The sequence below is a fragment of the Corvus kubaryi genome, unplaced genomic scaffold, assembly GCF_017639235.1.
Source record: "Corvus kubaryi isolate FWS band 111438036 unplaced genomic scaffold, C.kubaryi_AGA036_p1.0 71, whole genome shotgun sequence".
Classification (NCBI taxonomy): Eukaryota; Metazoa; Chordata; class Aves; order Passeriformes; family Corvidae; genus Corvus; species Corvus kubaryi.
Genome location: NW_024582059.1, coordinates 604,781 through 619,486, shown reverse-complemented (window position 1 = coordinate 619,486; position 14,706 = coordinate 604,781). Strand labels below are relative to the sequence as shown.

The 14,706-nt window shown below is 40.0% G+C and overlaps 1 protein-coding gene across 10 annotated transcripts in view; it reads left to right on the top strand.

Moving 5' to 3' along the window:
- Positions 1-212: 212 nt before the first annotated feature.
- Positions 213-14,706, top strand: part of EMCN (endomucin) — a 55,246-nt gene continuing 40,752 nt past the window's right edge. For 3 of the 10 annotated variants that reach the window (XR_006019882.1, XR_006019881.1, XM_042049714.1), the window contains exon 1: positions 216-408. Coding sequence is in view for 4 of the 10 variants with exons in the window: in XM_042049714.1 (XP_041905648.1) it covers positions 348-408 (61 nt within the window). In the remaining 6 variants the exon portion in view is untranslated. Of the gene's footprint in view, positions 409-14,706 lie in introns of all 10 variants that reach the window. The other 7 variants (XR_006019884.1, XR_006019883.1, XR_006019887.1 and 4 more) reach the window with 5 other exon arrangements.

The window sequence follows — 14,706 nt, the reverse complement described above, 5'->3', positions numbered from 1 at the left end:
TATCCTAAGGAAAGATTTGCCTCTGTTCAAAAACCTTCCTGACCTCATGACTGAAGAAGAACAAAATAATGTATTAACAAAAACATGATTCACTGCCAAAGAGAAGGAGTTCCTGTAAGGACTGAAACAATAAATCTCATCTGTACTGAACTCCCAGAGGGAGTATGTTGTGTTTCCTCCTGTTCTTTATCAAAGTCCCCAAAATAAGCAGGAATGGGCAGTGACCAGGCACAGTCACCACACACCTTTTTCCATGGAGTAATTAAGGCCTGCCTCAAAGTGAGAGAGCACTCCCTGCCCAGCTGCATAAGGGAGAGCTGACAGCACTACCACCACTACCACCAAGCATGAAACTCTTGGAGATTGCCTCCTTTTTCCTTGCTGTACTCTGTGTTTGCACTGTAGGAGGTAAGTTCTTTGGCTTTTTTGGATAGACTTGTCACATCTCTCAAGTGGCTTGTGAACAAAGCTTAGCTGTCAGTCACTGGGTGCTTTTTTTCATTTCTGCTGCAGTGATTGAAAGACTGTGTGTTGGAGGAGAAGGTACTAACTGGCAGTCGAGTTATATGTGTTCTGTGAAAAACTTTCCTGCCATTGTATTTTTGTGACAGCTTTCTTTCTAAGTGTCATGAAGCTCCTAAATCTGAGAGGAGTTAAAAGCAGAGGTGTATTTACAAAAGTTTTCAGTTCTGTTTTTCTTCTATGCATTAAAGCATTTTTTGTAAAGATGGCTTTAAGGGGGGAGTTGAATCTGAAAGATTTTGCAATTTTTGCTCTTGCAAATCAGATCCATCCTGATAGATTTCCCTGGGACTATGCCAGCAGTAAGTTTGGCCAAGAATTTCTCTCAGAAATAATCTTAGTTTTGCTCGCAAAGATACAGGGGCTTGCAATATTTATCAAGTGTCAGATAATGAGGGGTGCAAGCCTAGGGGTCATGTGAGTTGCTGGGTGCAATATCTTTTAGGTACAATTCTTAAATGCACATTTTTAATCAAACTTTTGGTGTTCAGGCGGTCACTGAACTGATGTTTGCATTATTCTTCAGCTTGAAAGATCATGCTTTTAAAATAGAATTAACAAGTAAAACCTGAAAGGGTGAGAGAAACTGCAACAAGGGCCAGAGTCTATCATCACCTTTGGCAAAAGATACGTTTAGAGTAAAATCTGGTTTTTGTCTGTACTTTCATTTCGCAGCCTTCTGGGCCAAAACTTCCACAAATGCCTATAGATTTCCTGAAAAGGATCTCTTAATCAGACCTTTAAAAATTGATAATACTAGATTAACTGATCTAAACAAAGTTAATCAACTTTTGCTCAGGTTATGTGTTGAAATCTAGTCTTTTGTGGTATATCTTATGCCATTGCTTGGGCTCACTGCTCTTAGGGAAACATCAATAAAGGAGATTAAAAATAAGTTTGTGCCACAGAAAGCACTGCTTTTAAAATTATGTTAAGTAAGTACAAGCCCCAAAAATGTGTTGAAGTACTATTTATTCTTTGTCTGCTACTCCTAGTAAAAATAGCCTTCCTGTCATTGTCGAAGCTTTAATTTCACAATTTCTGAAAAGCAAAGTGCAGATGCATCAAAAAGAGCGTATTTAACACAACAGTCCATAAAGCTTACCACAAAGCAACATGCAAAGGTGGGAGGAATCCTGCTAATTTTGTACAATCCTTTCTTAAAAAAGGATTTTGCCTCCTCTGCATGATATGAATGTGGCAGAACCAATGACAGTGAATAAGCAGATTTTATATATGATACATTTGTTCTGAGCAATTTTGGTTCTGCAAAAGTATTTTTTAACACTTGATTGCAAGGTAGATGTAGTAGTGAAATTCTGTTGGTAAATTCACATTAGAAAATTTAGAAAATTTATGGGGAAATTTGGACTATGTCTTTATCTACCTTGTGAAAGTAAAGTTACAAGCTTCCTTCAGGTTACCCCATGCATCAGCTTGTTAAGACAGAAGTGATTTTATTGTCTGTTGTGCAAAGCTGGACCAAAGTATTTGGATTTCCACTTTTTGTGATCTCTAAACTGCTCTGGACATCTGGGCTGTAACAACAGAGTCTTGTAATCTGAAGCTGGGAATTGATGGTCAGGAGACTCACACCAGTCTCCCTTGTGCTCAGTCTCCCTTTTTTGAGCACTGGAGACAGCAACAAGACCTTTCTGCAGTTGTTTTTAGTATTTTAAAATTATGATCAGTAATACTTAGAGAAGGTCAAATCACACCGCAGTGTTTTAATACTCCCTCCCCCAGGTTTTGGAGTAGTTTGCCTTCAAAGCTCACAAAGATAAACGTGTGGGCTTGCAAATTTTTCATATGCCACACACAAGGTGCTTGTCTATCTTTTGTATATCATACAGAAGTGGACTAGGAAATTTCCACTGTGGTTAGTAGAGAACATACCTGGTCTCCTGTAGGGCTTCCAAATTTCATGCTTTTTCTTCAGGTGTATTCTCAGAGTGCCTTTCTATAAAATTTTCTAATTTGTCTTGGGATCTTTCATCCTCAAAAGCCCCTATTGTTTTGGAGGAGTCTGCCCTCTGTCAGCACATTACTGGGGGCTCAGTTATGTACAGATGTGGAGGCTGATAGCCTCCTGACAACTCATTCCTCCTATCTTGACTTTTCTCAACCTTCTGGGAGTTAAATCACATGCTTAAAACAGGAGTTCCTTCATGCTCATCACAAGGTGTTCAGTCCTCCTGGCATATTACCCTCTATTCTTACCTGTTCCAAAATGTAGCTTGAATAAAAATGCTTTCTGGGTTGGTTCATAGAATTTCCAGCTTTAAACAGACAGCACTGGAATGTGTCAAAAAATACGTCAAATTATAGTAATCAAATACAAATGCTCTTGAATCTGCCTTAGGATGTCATTACTTTTAAAATGTGTAAAGGTGAAGTTTGTTCTTCTAAAAGATGGGAGGATAAGCCTTGGCATGTGCTTATAATGTAAGTGCTTAGATGTTGCATCTTCCTGCGCCTTGGTCTTGTACTACAGCGTGGCTGTGGCTGCACAGCACAGCAAACGCCCTGCACAAAGTGCTGGTAGCACAGCGCTGCATCCTTCTCACTCAGGCACCCAGGCTGGCTTCTTGCAGCAATGATGGCAGAGGAGAGTGGGTTGTGCTCCTCCCAGCATCGATCTGGGCGTGTTCAGGCTGTGCACCCGAGCGGGGGAGCTGGAATGTATCACCTTGCGTTGGACACGTCCAGGGGGTGGGTTATTAACGCCCGATTGCTGACCCCTGGTGACAGCTAGAAGTAGCTTTGTCCGAGTGCTCTGTCAAAATTGATGGCACTACAAAAAAACAAGGCTGTTTTTCTTTTTTGAAAGGTAGGAGCAAATCTTGGCATTCAGAGTTTGGTCTAAATGCCCCTGAAGTAATTTGGAGCTGTTCCATTTCACTGTGGATCAGCCCTAAAAGATGTGTTTCCCAACCCCCTTCCTCATTAAGGGGATGCAGTGTAGCATCCCAAGCCTACAGCCCAGCTGATTAATCCTGACTCCCAGGCTGATAGCTTGAGAAAAGTTCCACTGAGCCAGGGCTTCTGTAGTGATTACACACATTTGCAGCTGTCTGAACTCTGCTCTTGTTGATGTAAACTAGAGGAGATGGATAGTCTTTTTCTTTTCCATCTTCTGTGCTCTCAGCTCATAAGCCTTCAAGTATTTTAAAAATTAATTTTTAAATTTAAATTCTAACTAAACTGTTTTGAGCAGTGAAAGCTTTTAAGAATGGTCTCCCCTCACTCGGGGTTATTATTCATGTATTGTTCTCTGGACAACCAGCAAGGCACAGACTGTCACAGTTGGATCATTGTCTCATTTCTGAAAATTTGAGAAATGTGAATAGGCTTTAGATAAGACTTTCTTACACCTTTAACTTGCTTGAGCCAAAACTTGGAAAGTCTTGTGAATTTGCCTGTTGTGAAAAAAAAAAAATTGTATTTGGTTCTTTTACTGTTCCTAGCAGTTTGCCAAGACTAGCTTTGTCAAAAATCAAATTATAGTGCTGGAGTTTATCATGCCCTTTAATTGAATATTGAATTTTTATTCCTGTACAGATTTTTTGGTTGGTTTTTTTTCCCTGCTGCCACATTCCTTTAATTCATTAGATCTTTTGCATATTGGGCCAGTTTTTGCCTAATGGATTTTAAAGGTGTATTTATTACCGGACAGAAGAAAACTGCATGTTGTAGCCCCAAGCCTGAAAGCAAGTTTACTGCATTTATTGAGGGTAGAAGCAGATGGCTTGATACCTGCTTGGTTATGATTTACAGCCAAAATAAATGGAAACTGAATATGAAGGGCAAGTTGCCTACAGCATTCAGCTCCAAACCTGGGAACACATAATGCCGTATAACATGCCCAAAAAATGGTTGTCTCTTCTGAAAATTTACCAGAATGTTTTCTCTTTTCTTTAGCTGACTCTTTTTATCTGTATTCAAACCTAGAGTTCTTATTAAATGTTTACTAGTTTATAAATTAGGAAAAAAGATCTGCTGAGGTTTGGTTTGGTTTGGTGGTTTTTTTTTTTCCTGAATAGGAAAGTACTTTGAATTTGGACTCAGATTGTTTATACATCTGAGTCCTGTGTGGAAAACCTGCAAAAGTACTTGAACTTATATTTTTGTACTGTAATTTGTACTGCAAAATTACAAATTAAAAATAATATTTAAGGAACTCTTAACCTTGGGAAGGGAGTACTTATAACTGGTACTATTCAATAGCCAGACTAAGTTCAACATGTAAAGACAGTAAAATCTCGTGGAAAACTGATTTTTATTTATGGGCCTTATGAAGTGGGGAAGAGGCTGTTGTTGTTTGTAATTTTTGCTACAACAGCTCAAGGAAGACTCTTTAATGGGTTTATTTTGCAATTCTATGAATAGAGAGATAAAGTTGGATTTGTGTGTAGCAGGTGTTATTTCCAAAAACAAGTCAAGAATCAAAGACCTGGCTCCTTTAGAAGACAAGCATCTACTTTTGGTTTCAACTAGCGCTCTAAAAGACGTGTTTCTCTATTAAAATAGGTTTCCCTTTTAAACAGAAGTGTCAAACCCCTGAGTAGCACCATGTCCGGCCCTGCAAGTCACTGTCACGGTTCCAGCAGCTGAGATATCAAGTAGCCATACCTTGGCACTTCTCTTGTGAAAATGGACCCTTGGATGCTCTAACACTGGCATGTGGTATCCGCCAGACCTGCCTGCGATAGGAAGAGGGGTTTGACACAATTTAATATGATGTTATCTCCACACTGCCTTCTGGCCCTACCTCCCCATGCGAGAAGACTGAGCTGATGATCACTTGCTGATATGATGACTTAGAATAAAATTCAGCAAGTGTGATCTGCTGGGGTGTTGTAGAAAGGGGTAGGAAGCTCTCTACTGCCACCCACCCATGGACTAGAGGCTGGCCTGGAAGGGTCCAAATTAATTTTAAAAGACTATTTTTTCTCAGCAGTCAGAGTAGACAACAACCCCTTTCAGGCCAGACTGACTAGCTGATGGTCCAAAAACGTTATGTTTCAAACTAGAAACAGGGCAAGGATTTTCTGACTGCTTTTATGTGGAAAGTGAATGCTTTCCTTTCGTACAAGTGCAAATTCTATCCGCTTTATCAGTAGATAAGCAGAATAGTTCTACAACTATTTTGAAACCCTTTTTTTTGTTCAGTGGCAGTAACATGCTCCTGGGTGTTAGCTTCATGTTGTAGATAGCAATGCATTTCAGGTTTCTGAAACCACAGAGCAAGTGGCACATAATTTTGCATCACATTTATCTGCTGTAACCATTCTGCCTTGTCTTATCGCTCTAACAAAATTATGTGTTTTGCTGGGATAGGAGCATTACACCAGCCTTGCTGTCTGAAGATTTCTATAAGATAAGTAATCATTCTAAAAAGCACATTCAGTTTGTCTTAATGGTGTGATTTCTCAGTGTGGGACTTGCTTTGAGGAGTGTCAGTGTAACTTTAGGGTTAAATCAATTAACATGATGGTATTAATGAGATGTCTATGCTTCTTGCAGATTTCTTCTTTCATAATCTTTAACAGGAGATTAATGTTGGTTTTGGGTTTGAGAAATTTGACTATTGAGGCAACAGCTGATAAGAATGGCAAAAGCTTTGGATTTTAGTTGATCTGAGGAAAACAGTGCCAGGAGATTTACTAACCTTCCTGGCCAATTTGAGTTATTTTCCTCTGTAAAATACTTATTTGTTGAGATGTGTTTGCATTGCGTATTAATTACTTGAAGTGATCAGAACCCCATATATTCCTTAAGTTTTTACTACTTTTCCTACTTTTTCTCATACCCATTGTTCTCATGCCAACATTGAGTCTAAGATTTTATTTGAAATACAGTGTTGATAACTTTTTAAATGTTATTGTATGGGTGCTATCTATCTCAGTGAGAGGACAGCCTGAAATCATCTTTCCTAGACAGATAAATTACTCCTCCTCATCTCAGCACAGGTTATATATCACAACAATATAGATGATGTAAATATAAGTGTTTGCAAACTCATTCAAAGGTTAGAGAAGCAAAAGTATCACCAAATATTTTCAGACAAAATGGCAAAAATAGGTGACAATTACTCTGCAAAGAAATGTGAAATTCAAATCCTTTCCACCCAAATTCCTGGTCTCATGTCCAGTAGAGAGGGACAGCTTTTGACATGATACATGGCTAATTCTTCCATGGCCATTTGAAGTCCACAAAGGCAAAAAATTGAGGGTTTTCTTTACCCAGGAATTATAGACACTCTGAAACTTCTGCCAAGTTGTCAAACCTCATTTGCCCTTGACTCATAAAGATCTTCATTAAGTCAGAAATCTGTGGTGTATTGAAGGAAGTGTTTGGGACCAGTGTGCAGTTCCATTGTAGTTACTCATTCTTGCACAGGACTGTTAAAATCTCTTTCTGAAAACTACTGAATTCTTTGAATTGTGGAGCTTTTTAGACATCCTATGGAGTCTTATTCTGTTTTGACTCTCATCACATAATCGTTGGAAATTGTAGCTACACCAAAGGCTGGCTGCCCAGAAAGAGTCTTCCAGCAGAGCAAATTTAGGTTCTATTTAGGAAGGTCCTTTCTTATCAGAGTAGTGTATTAATATATTTGCTGTGATTCAGAAGACAGCAAATGTATTTAAGAAACTGTTGGGCTTGCAACAACTCACTTGTTTCCAACATGCAGCAACAAAAAGGACTTACTGGAGATTTATGCCAAATAACCTAATCCCTGAGATGTGCTAATGACAGCAAGGGAAGGACACAGCACACATATCAGAGACAGAAAAACCTTCCAGTGCACAATGGTTTTTTGGTTCTCTGCACATTTTACCCTGTCTAATTCAAATGGCTCCAGAGGATTCCATTACATTTGCAAGCCATTCCCTGTGCTAATGGAGCCATGTGGCTGGCATGTCTTAATGCTCTTGAATTTAGGTGAACTAGGCACAATTTATCTTACTGGCTTGGAGACACTTCCTTGTAGTGCACTGTCTGCTTCTTCCCTAATTGCTTTCACCTTGCATTTCTAAGAGCTGGCACAAAATGCTGTTTCCAGATGCAGAATGTAAAGTGGGGATTGATCATTCATGGGAGAAAAGCTTGAAGAAGAGCAGAAGGGGTTTTGTAGGAATGGAACAGCTTATTGACAATTGTAATAGTTGTAATTGTCATGGGGAATACAATCACACTAATGGCCAATAAAAGTACAAGGGATGTCTATAGCTGTTCACCTGCATGATATGATCAGCTCCCAGCTCACCATGACTTCCCAGAGCGCCGACTGGGAGCTGGGATTTTGACAGGCCTGAGCGCTCTGAGTGTGGGCCGCTCTGTACCGCTAGGAAGCTGTTTCTCAGAGTGGGAGCTGGCGTGGCCAATGCAGCAGTTCCCGCTGCTCTTTGGTAGGATAAGTCCTCAGTGCTGACACTCTGTTGCAAGTGCTCTTTGTAGTAACAACTTTGTTTTTTAAAAAGGAATACTTTGTGGCAAAAAGCTTGTAAGAAGAGAGTCTCAGTTTTGCAACTGATCTTAGCAGTTGTATCAGATTGGTAGAAATTCAGAATAACGTGAGTGTTCAATCAGCTTGGCAAGATAGAGACAAGGAGATCTTTATCTGCTATATGTGCCAGTTAGAGAAATGAGATATTTTCAAAGTATACCCTTCATCCTTGCATATAAAGTAACTCCAGCGAGACTGTACTTGCTCAGGGCTTGCAAAGGCTGTTTGGGGCCTTCCCTTTGGGATATTCTGTACCGTTTAACCTTTGTTCTAGGCGGAGTGGAAAAGATGAAGAGAGTCTCAATGGGCCATTGAGCATGGAATTACATTAATTATAGAAGCAATTTATAGTGTTTCCACGGAGTTTTCTGACAGGAACTGCTTTTTGATGTTCCAGAGGCTTTCAGAGCTTTGTCAGGAGCAGAGTGACATGGGCGGGTGTGGCTAAAATGGGTGTCTAGGCTGATCCCGGATGTTCTAAAAATAAATTCATCATAGCAGACACTGCTGTGACCCTTTCCTGAATTATACAATTAGTCATGCTGCTGGAGATGCACTGGGATCACAAACACAGCACAGAACTATATGACTTTCCTAACTTCTGCAACACATTGCAAAGGGGAGCTACCAACAGACCCGGGCTCAGCTCTGGCTGTTTTAGATTTGCCCTACCCAAACATACTCTTTCTGGGAAACAAAAATAGGCTTGCAAATAGCACGGTGAGGAAAAAGCTGTAAGCACTGCAGTTTTCTCTCTGCCTTCTGGGTGGGGGTGACTTACACCAACACTTTTATTCCTTCCTGTTGCAAGGGAAGGGGCTCTCCTTTATGTCTTTTTCTTGTTCTACTCAGCAATGCACAATATGTATAGAGCTTTCTATGTAAAATTGCACCCACTAAGGACATTTTTCAAATTTATTTAGCTTGACTAACACAAGGGTGAGGGAGGTGGCAGTTCATTTTTTGTACTATAATATAGTCCTTAGAAACTCGTACCTTTTATGTTACACATGGACAAACAAATATATCACAATCAAAGGGTGGCAATCTGGTGGTTTAAATGGCTTTAAAGGGTTTAATTAAAACCTATTAAATAGTTTTAACAGGTTTAAATAAAGAGAATTTCAGAGCTTGGAGCTTTCATTCAAGGCAGGCTGGAGTGCTGATGAGCATGCTGAGCACATTTATTGTTTTATGGAGTGCGAACAATGTACTCATCCACAGTAATAGAGATATCCACCAAGCTTCACGTGAGCAGAAGGCACACTGAGAAAGCTTGTGATTAAAAGCCTTTGATAGGGAGTTTGCACTTCTTCTAAGGCAATAAAACCCCCCTTAAAACTGGCTAGTTAAGTGCCCAGATTTCTATGTCCACACATGCAGAGAGGCAAATCATGCTGTGCTTGGGTTGTTTCAAATACTCAGTAACACGGGGGCACTCATCCAAAGCTTCTCATTAATGTTTTGAGGAGGGGAGCCCTCAGCGGCCTAAGTTGGCTGAGGCTGGTCCTTGGCAGCTGCCTTGTCAATATTTCTCTGTGCAGCAGATCCCTATGCAGGAGCTGTTTGCTGGGTGCTGTGAGCAGGCTTTGTGGGAGCTTTTTGCCTGGGGATTGGTAATTCCCAGGAGCTCTCTGCTAGTGCTTAGTGTTGGGTCATGCTAGCCCCACACACCTGAGTGAGCAGGAGGAGCTCTGAGGCAGTGCTGGCACCGAAGCTGCATTTCCTGCCTTCTCCCTGGTCCCTGCTGGAAAAATGGTGGCAGCTACCTCCCTTTCCTTCCTCCCCTCAGCTCTTGCTGCTGGCTGCCTCCAGCCCACCCAGTTTATGTTTCCTCTGCAGAAACCAAATCCCATATTACCCCAATTGCTGCTGCCTGTTCCCATGCCATGCAGGAGGAGCCCTGTCCCTTTCTCCTTTCCTAGCTATGGGGCTTTGCATTTATGCTCTCCCTTCCCTAATATCCATCTCTTTCACCTGTTTCCAGGTGCTTTTGCCTTTTAAAGGAAGAGTGTTATGTGTCTGCGGCCCAGGAGCTGCTTCTTCCTGCCTTTGTGTCTTCCCCTATGCTCATGCCTATAAGTTTTTCCCACTCTTTTGCAGCAGGCTGTCTCTGTCGTGTGACACCAGCCTGCAAACCATGACCAGCAGCTACAGTGAAGAAGTAGAAAGTAGACTTTAAATGCAAGATCTCCACATGTAGGATTTTCATAATGTGTTTTTGGTTTGTTGCTGAAGAGAGACGTGACTGAAAGGAAGGTAGCAGCTTGGCAAACTGGAGGTGGTTTCCCACCTCCCTAGGCAGCAGGAATCACAGGCTTTCAGCTGATTGGCATCAGGCAGCAAAGGATGTGGCCTTTCTCCCTGCCTTATCATTTTTAGCATTGCCTGTAGTATCTAAATACATCTCACAGGCGTTCACCTTAACCATGGCCAGTGTAACTTTGTTCAGGGTCTACTTTGTCCCTCCAGCTGCTAATGTAAGATATTCACAGCAGATAAAATCCCAAGGTGGAAAACGGCTTACGTTGCAGGAGGCTGCGTTAAGAGCTTTTGCAGCAGTGCAAAACCATTGTGAGGCCAGGCTGGAAAAACACTGTGCAATTCTGGCTCTTGACGATAGCGAAGTGGCAGTGACCCAGCACGGGGCTGTTACTGGGGACACAGCTTTCCTTTCACCAGGTGCTGTCACAGCCTGAGTGGTTGTGTGCAGGTCCTGTTACAGGCACATCTGAATGCATGCATGAGGCGTGCCACACTGTGAGTATTGCTTTGCATACTAAAGAGATATGAAAACATGAGTGTTGTGGGGTTTTTTGAGTTTGCTTCAAATTCATGAAGTTTTCAAATGGCTTTGTTTAATTTAATATCCTTCACTACACACTGTTATCAGCTTTGGCCATTTACGGGATTACATCAGAACCTTGATTCCCATTAAAAATCTAGTTGATGTGACTATAGAGGGAAAATCTGAAGTGTGAGTCCTTAAGGATTAAATGCACTAGAAACAGTATTACTTCTATAAAATTAATTCTTCCAGAAGAAAATATCGGGGGGAGTGGGGTGGTATTCCTTTTTTTAAAAAATTTGTCTCTGGAGTGTTTCACTAATAGATTTTTTATTTGTGATCTTCAAATAGCAAGAAAGGAGTTGATGGTTTCAAACAACACTGTTAAAATTGCACTTAAACCTCTTCTAACAGTACATCTGTATTTTTGTTCTTTGGATAATGTATGGACCTTTACAGAAAAATGCATTACAAAAGAAAAAAATTTATCTCAGGGTTTAGGGTAAAGGGTCATGCAGTGGAAAGAAAGACAAATGAGTAGTGAAAACCAAAATAAGAGAAGTGCAAGGACTGTACTGGGCCTGGGGAAAGATCAGATAAGAGAACGTAAAAATGAAGCAGCATTAAATGAAAGAGAAAATGTACCAGACAACAGAGCTTAAAGGTAAGAGTAAACAAGTTGTGTACATTGTCAGGCAGCAGCTATTTCTTAGGAACTTTGAGTTCCCAGATCTGTACCAGATTTTCTTACAAGGACAGCTGTCACTTTCTCAACAAAGGACAATTTTGTTTTTTATGAACTATACAGTCTTTACATGGGTACTGCTGGAACAGTGGTTACAGAGGCTCTTTCATGGTCATGAGGGCTAGCAGAATTATCATGGGCTAGAAAGTGATCACTATTTCTGATGGTGTGGAAAAACAGAAATTGAAAAAATTTTGACTTCTCCATGACTTGTGTGTAGTTGCAAAGGCCCAGGGTCACACAAACAACCATAATATAACATCCTGAAAGAGAGTAGGTTTAGATTACATATTAGAAATAAATTTTTTACTAGAATTAGGGCAGAATTAGTCAGGGTGGTGAGGTACTGGAACAGGTTGCCTAGGGAAGCTGAGGATGCTTCATCCCTGGAAGTGTTCAAGACCAGACTGGATGGAGCTCTGAGCAAACTGGTCCAGTGGAAGGTGTCCCTGCCAACAGCAGGGAGGTTGGAACAAGATGATCTTTAAGGTCCCTTCCCACTCAAACCATTCTGTGATTCTATGATAATATATAATAAACAAACATAGTATCAACACCTGTAGATTCTGCTTTATAACCTTGAAGCAAGGAATTATTATGTACAGGTTTCCTTAGGACATGTCTTTGGTAATTGTTCCCAGCTACAGCCTGTAGAGCATTGGTCAGGTTTTGAGTGGGAATATATTACATCCTCATCAGCAAAATGGTTAAAACACCAGCTTCTGGCTGTTATGCCAATAGTTTGACACAGGCACTGGAATACCTGTAGAGTTTACAGTCCAAATTTCCCTTGTCCATTACTTCTCATTCAAAACTTCAGTGGACATAGGTTTATTCCTTTGTCTTGGCTGCAGCTCCTCACCTACTGCTGTTGCTGTGCCTTCCACTGATCCTTTCCTCTCTAGGCTGAGCAAATGCAATTTTTGCAGTCTTTCCTGAGAGGTCATTTTTCTCTAGACTCTTGGTGATTTTTATAGTTCTCCAGTAACTTCCCACCTCCAGGAATCCATACACTTCTTAACAACATTCTGAAGCTGGACCAAGTTTTTCATCTGAATGGAAGGATTTTAATCACACAGTTTTGTCTATCTAGTGCACTGTCAAGTGAAAGAAATGTCAATCAGGCCATTCCACTTGTTATCTGTAACGATAGTGACTTTCCCATAAAAATAATTTCTTTTCAAAGTTAAATATTGATGCCAAACCAAACAGCACTTAAATTCAGTAATTCATGTAATGAATAGAATCAATATATACTTTGAACAATCTATTAATCTTCAAAAATTGCTTTGGCATTCAATTTTGTGTTATCTGTTTCATGTGGTGTTTTAAACTTCGTAGTTTGTGCCCTGTGGTGTCCTGTAGGGTATAAAAAGAATTACTGATATAATAACATGCAGTCATTCCTTTTTGTTTCCTGTCCTGATTATAGCAATAACAGGCATCTAATTAACACGAGGTCAGAACCTGTTTATCTCTCCAGTGTAAAAGTAAAAATAATAAGAGAGAGAGCTAAGAGCTTGTGAGAACTCTAAGCTCAGATCTTAGAGACTAAAGCCTGCATCAAAAGCTGTAGTTTTAGGACAACTGTGCCTATTGGTCAGTCCTGTCTAAATTCAGGGACCCCTTCTGAATTTAATAGCAGAAAGTAAGTTCAGTGTTTCAGTTCATCCATTTCAAAATCTAAAGACCAATGAATGTAGTGTTGCTTTCACTTTAGAACAAATACGCCATTTAAATCTAAGCTAGAAAAGACAATAAATGGAAATTCTGTGAAACTAAAAGAGAAAAAAAACCAAACAAACAAATCACAACAGTTACTCTCTTTTTAGTTTGGTTTTGTGGCCATGTGTCACATGTTCTTAGATCTCTTCTTAATTCCTCCTTATTTTTCCCTGCCACCCTGACTGTCTTACTGTCTCTAGGCCTTTCTGCCCTTCCCTTCTTTTCTTCCTCTCCTTTTACATTTCTCCTGGTTTGTATTTCTTCTTGCCTTATTATCTGCTTCAAGACCCAGTTTGTTCTTTTTTTTCTTTTTGGATGTTACCACCACCATCATCCCTCCTTTACTTAGCCCAGTGTAGTGTCTGAGAACCTTTTAGCTCCATGTGCATTCTCCAGACTCAAGGATGCTGCATCACAGGTTACCTGTGCTCTTTTAGCTGGGTTTATTGCCAGCAAACACAGCAAATAGCAGTGGTTTCTGTGTGGGAGCAATTGCTGAGTAAATTTGGCTACTCCTACATCAGAGTACATCAAGGTGCTCTCATATCAAAGGGATCACTGCATTCAAATTTGCTAAAAAAAATGCAGTTGTAACTTTACTTAGTTGTCCATCATCTGAGGCTGCAGCCGACCTGACATGAGCAGAAAAATGAAGATTTCTGTCCTTTTCTTTGTCTATCAGCAGTCTCTAATGGATGAAAATTATTTTCTCTATCATTTTTAATCTCTTGCTTTTATCCCCCATAGGATTCTCCTTAGTTACAATTTAACATTGCAAATAAGAGCATAATAAGCCACCAGTTCTATCATTTCTTTTAATCAAACAGTTCCCCCCCATCCTGTCAAGTTTTAAACATTCTTATATGTTGCTTTCAACTTATTTTTAAAGTATACTTAATTATTCACCATTTCAAGAAAACAATTAATTCATAAAACTCTATTGTACTCTGTTAATTGAATTTACCTTAGTTTATCTCTAACCTGTGATAAAATCAACCAATAGTGAGTCATAATAAAACTGTGACTTATATTCACATTTTTTTAGTTTTAAGGAAACCTTGGCCTATCAACATGGTTATTAAATGGAACATCTTTAAAGGATGAATAATCTAAATATTGCAATGAGCTTTCTACAAAGTCATGCTGAGTTAGAGGGAGAGTTTTGGGAAGAGTGAGTTTGGGAACGAGCTGATTGGCCAGCTTGTACATTTAGCTGGCATTACAGACATGGTAGATACTGAGGTACGTTAAAACAAAACCATATGAAATGTAGGCACTGTTGAAAAAACATTCTGTTCTACTGCTGTGGCCTTGTGGTGTGGGAGATTACAGGAGCTTTGTCAGCAGCACATAATGAGAATGAAGAGATGGAAAAATGTTCACTGTTTAGGGAAACAAGATTGCCTTTAGGTC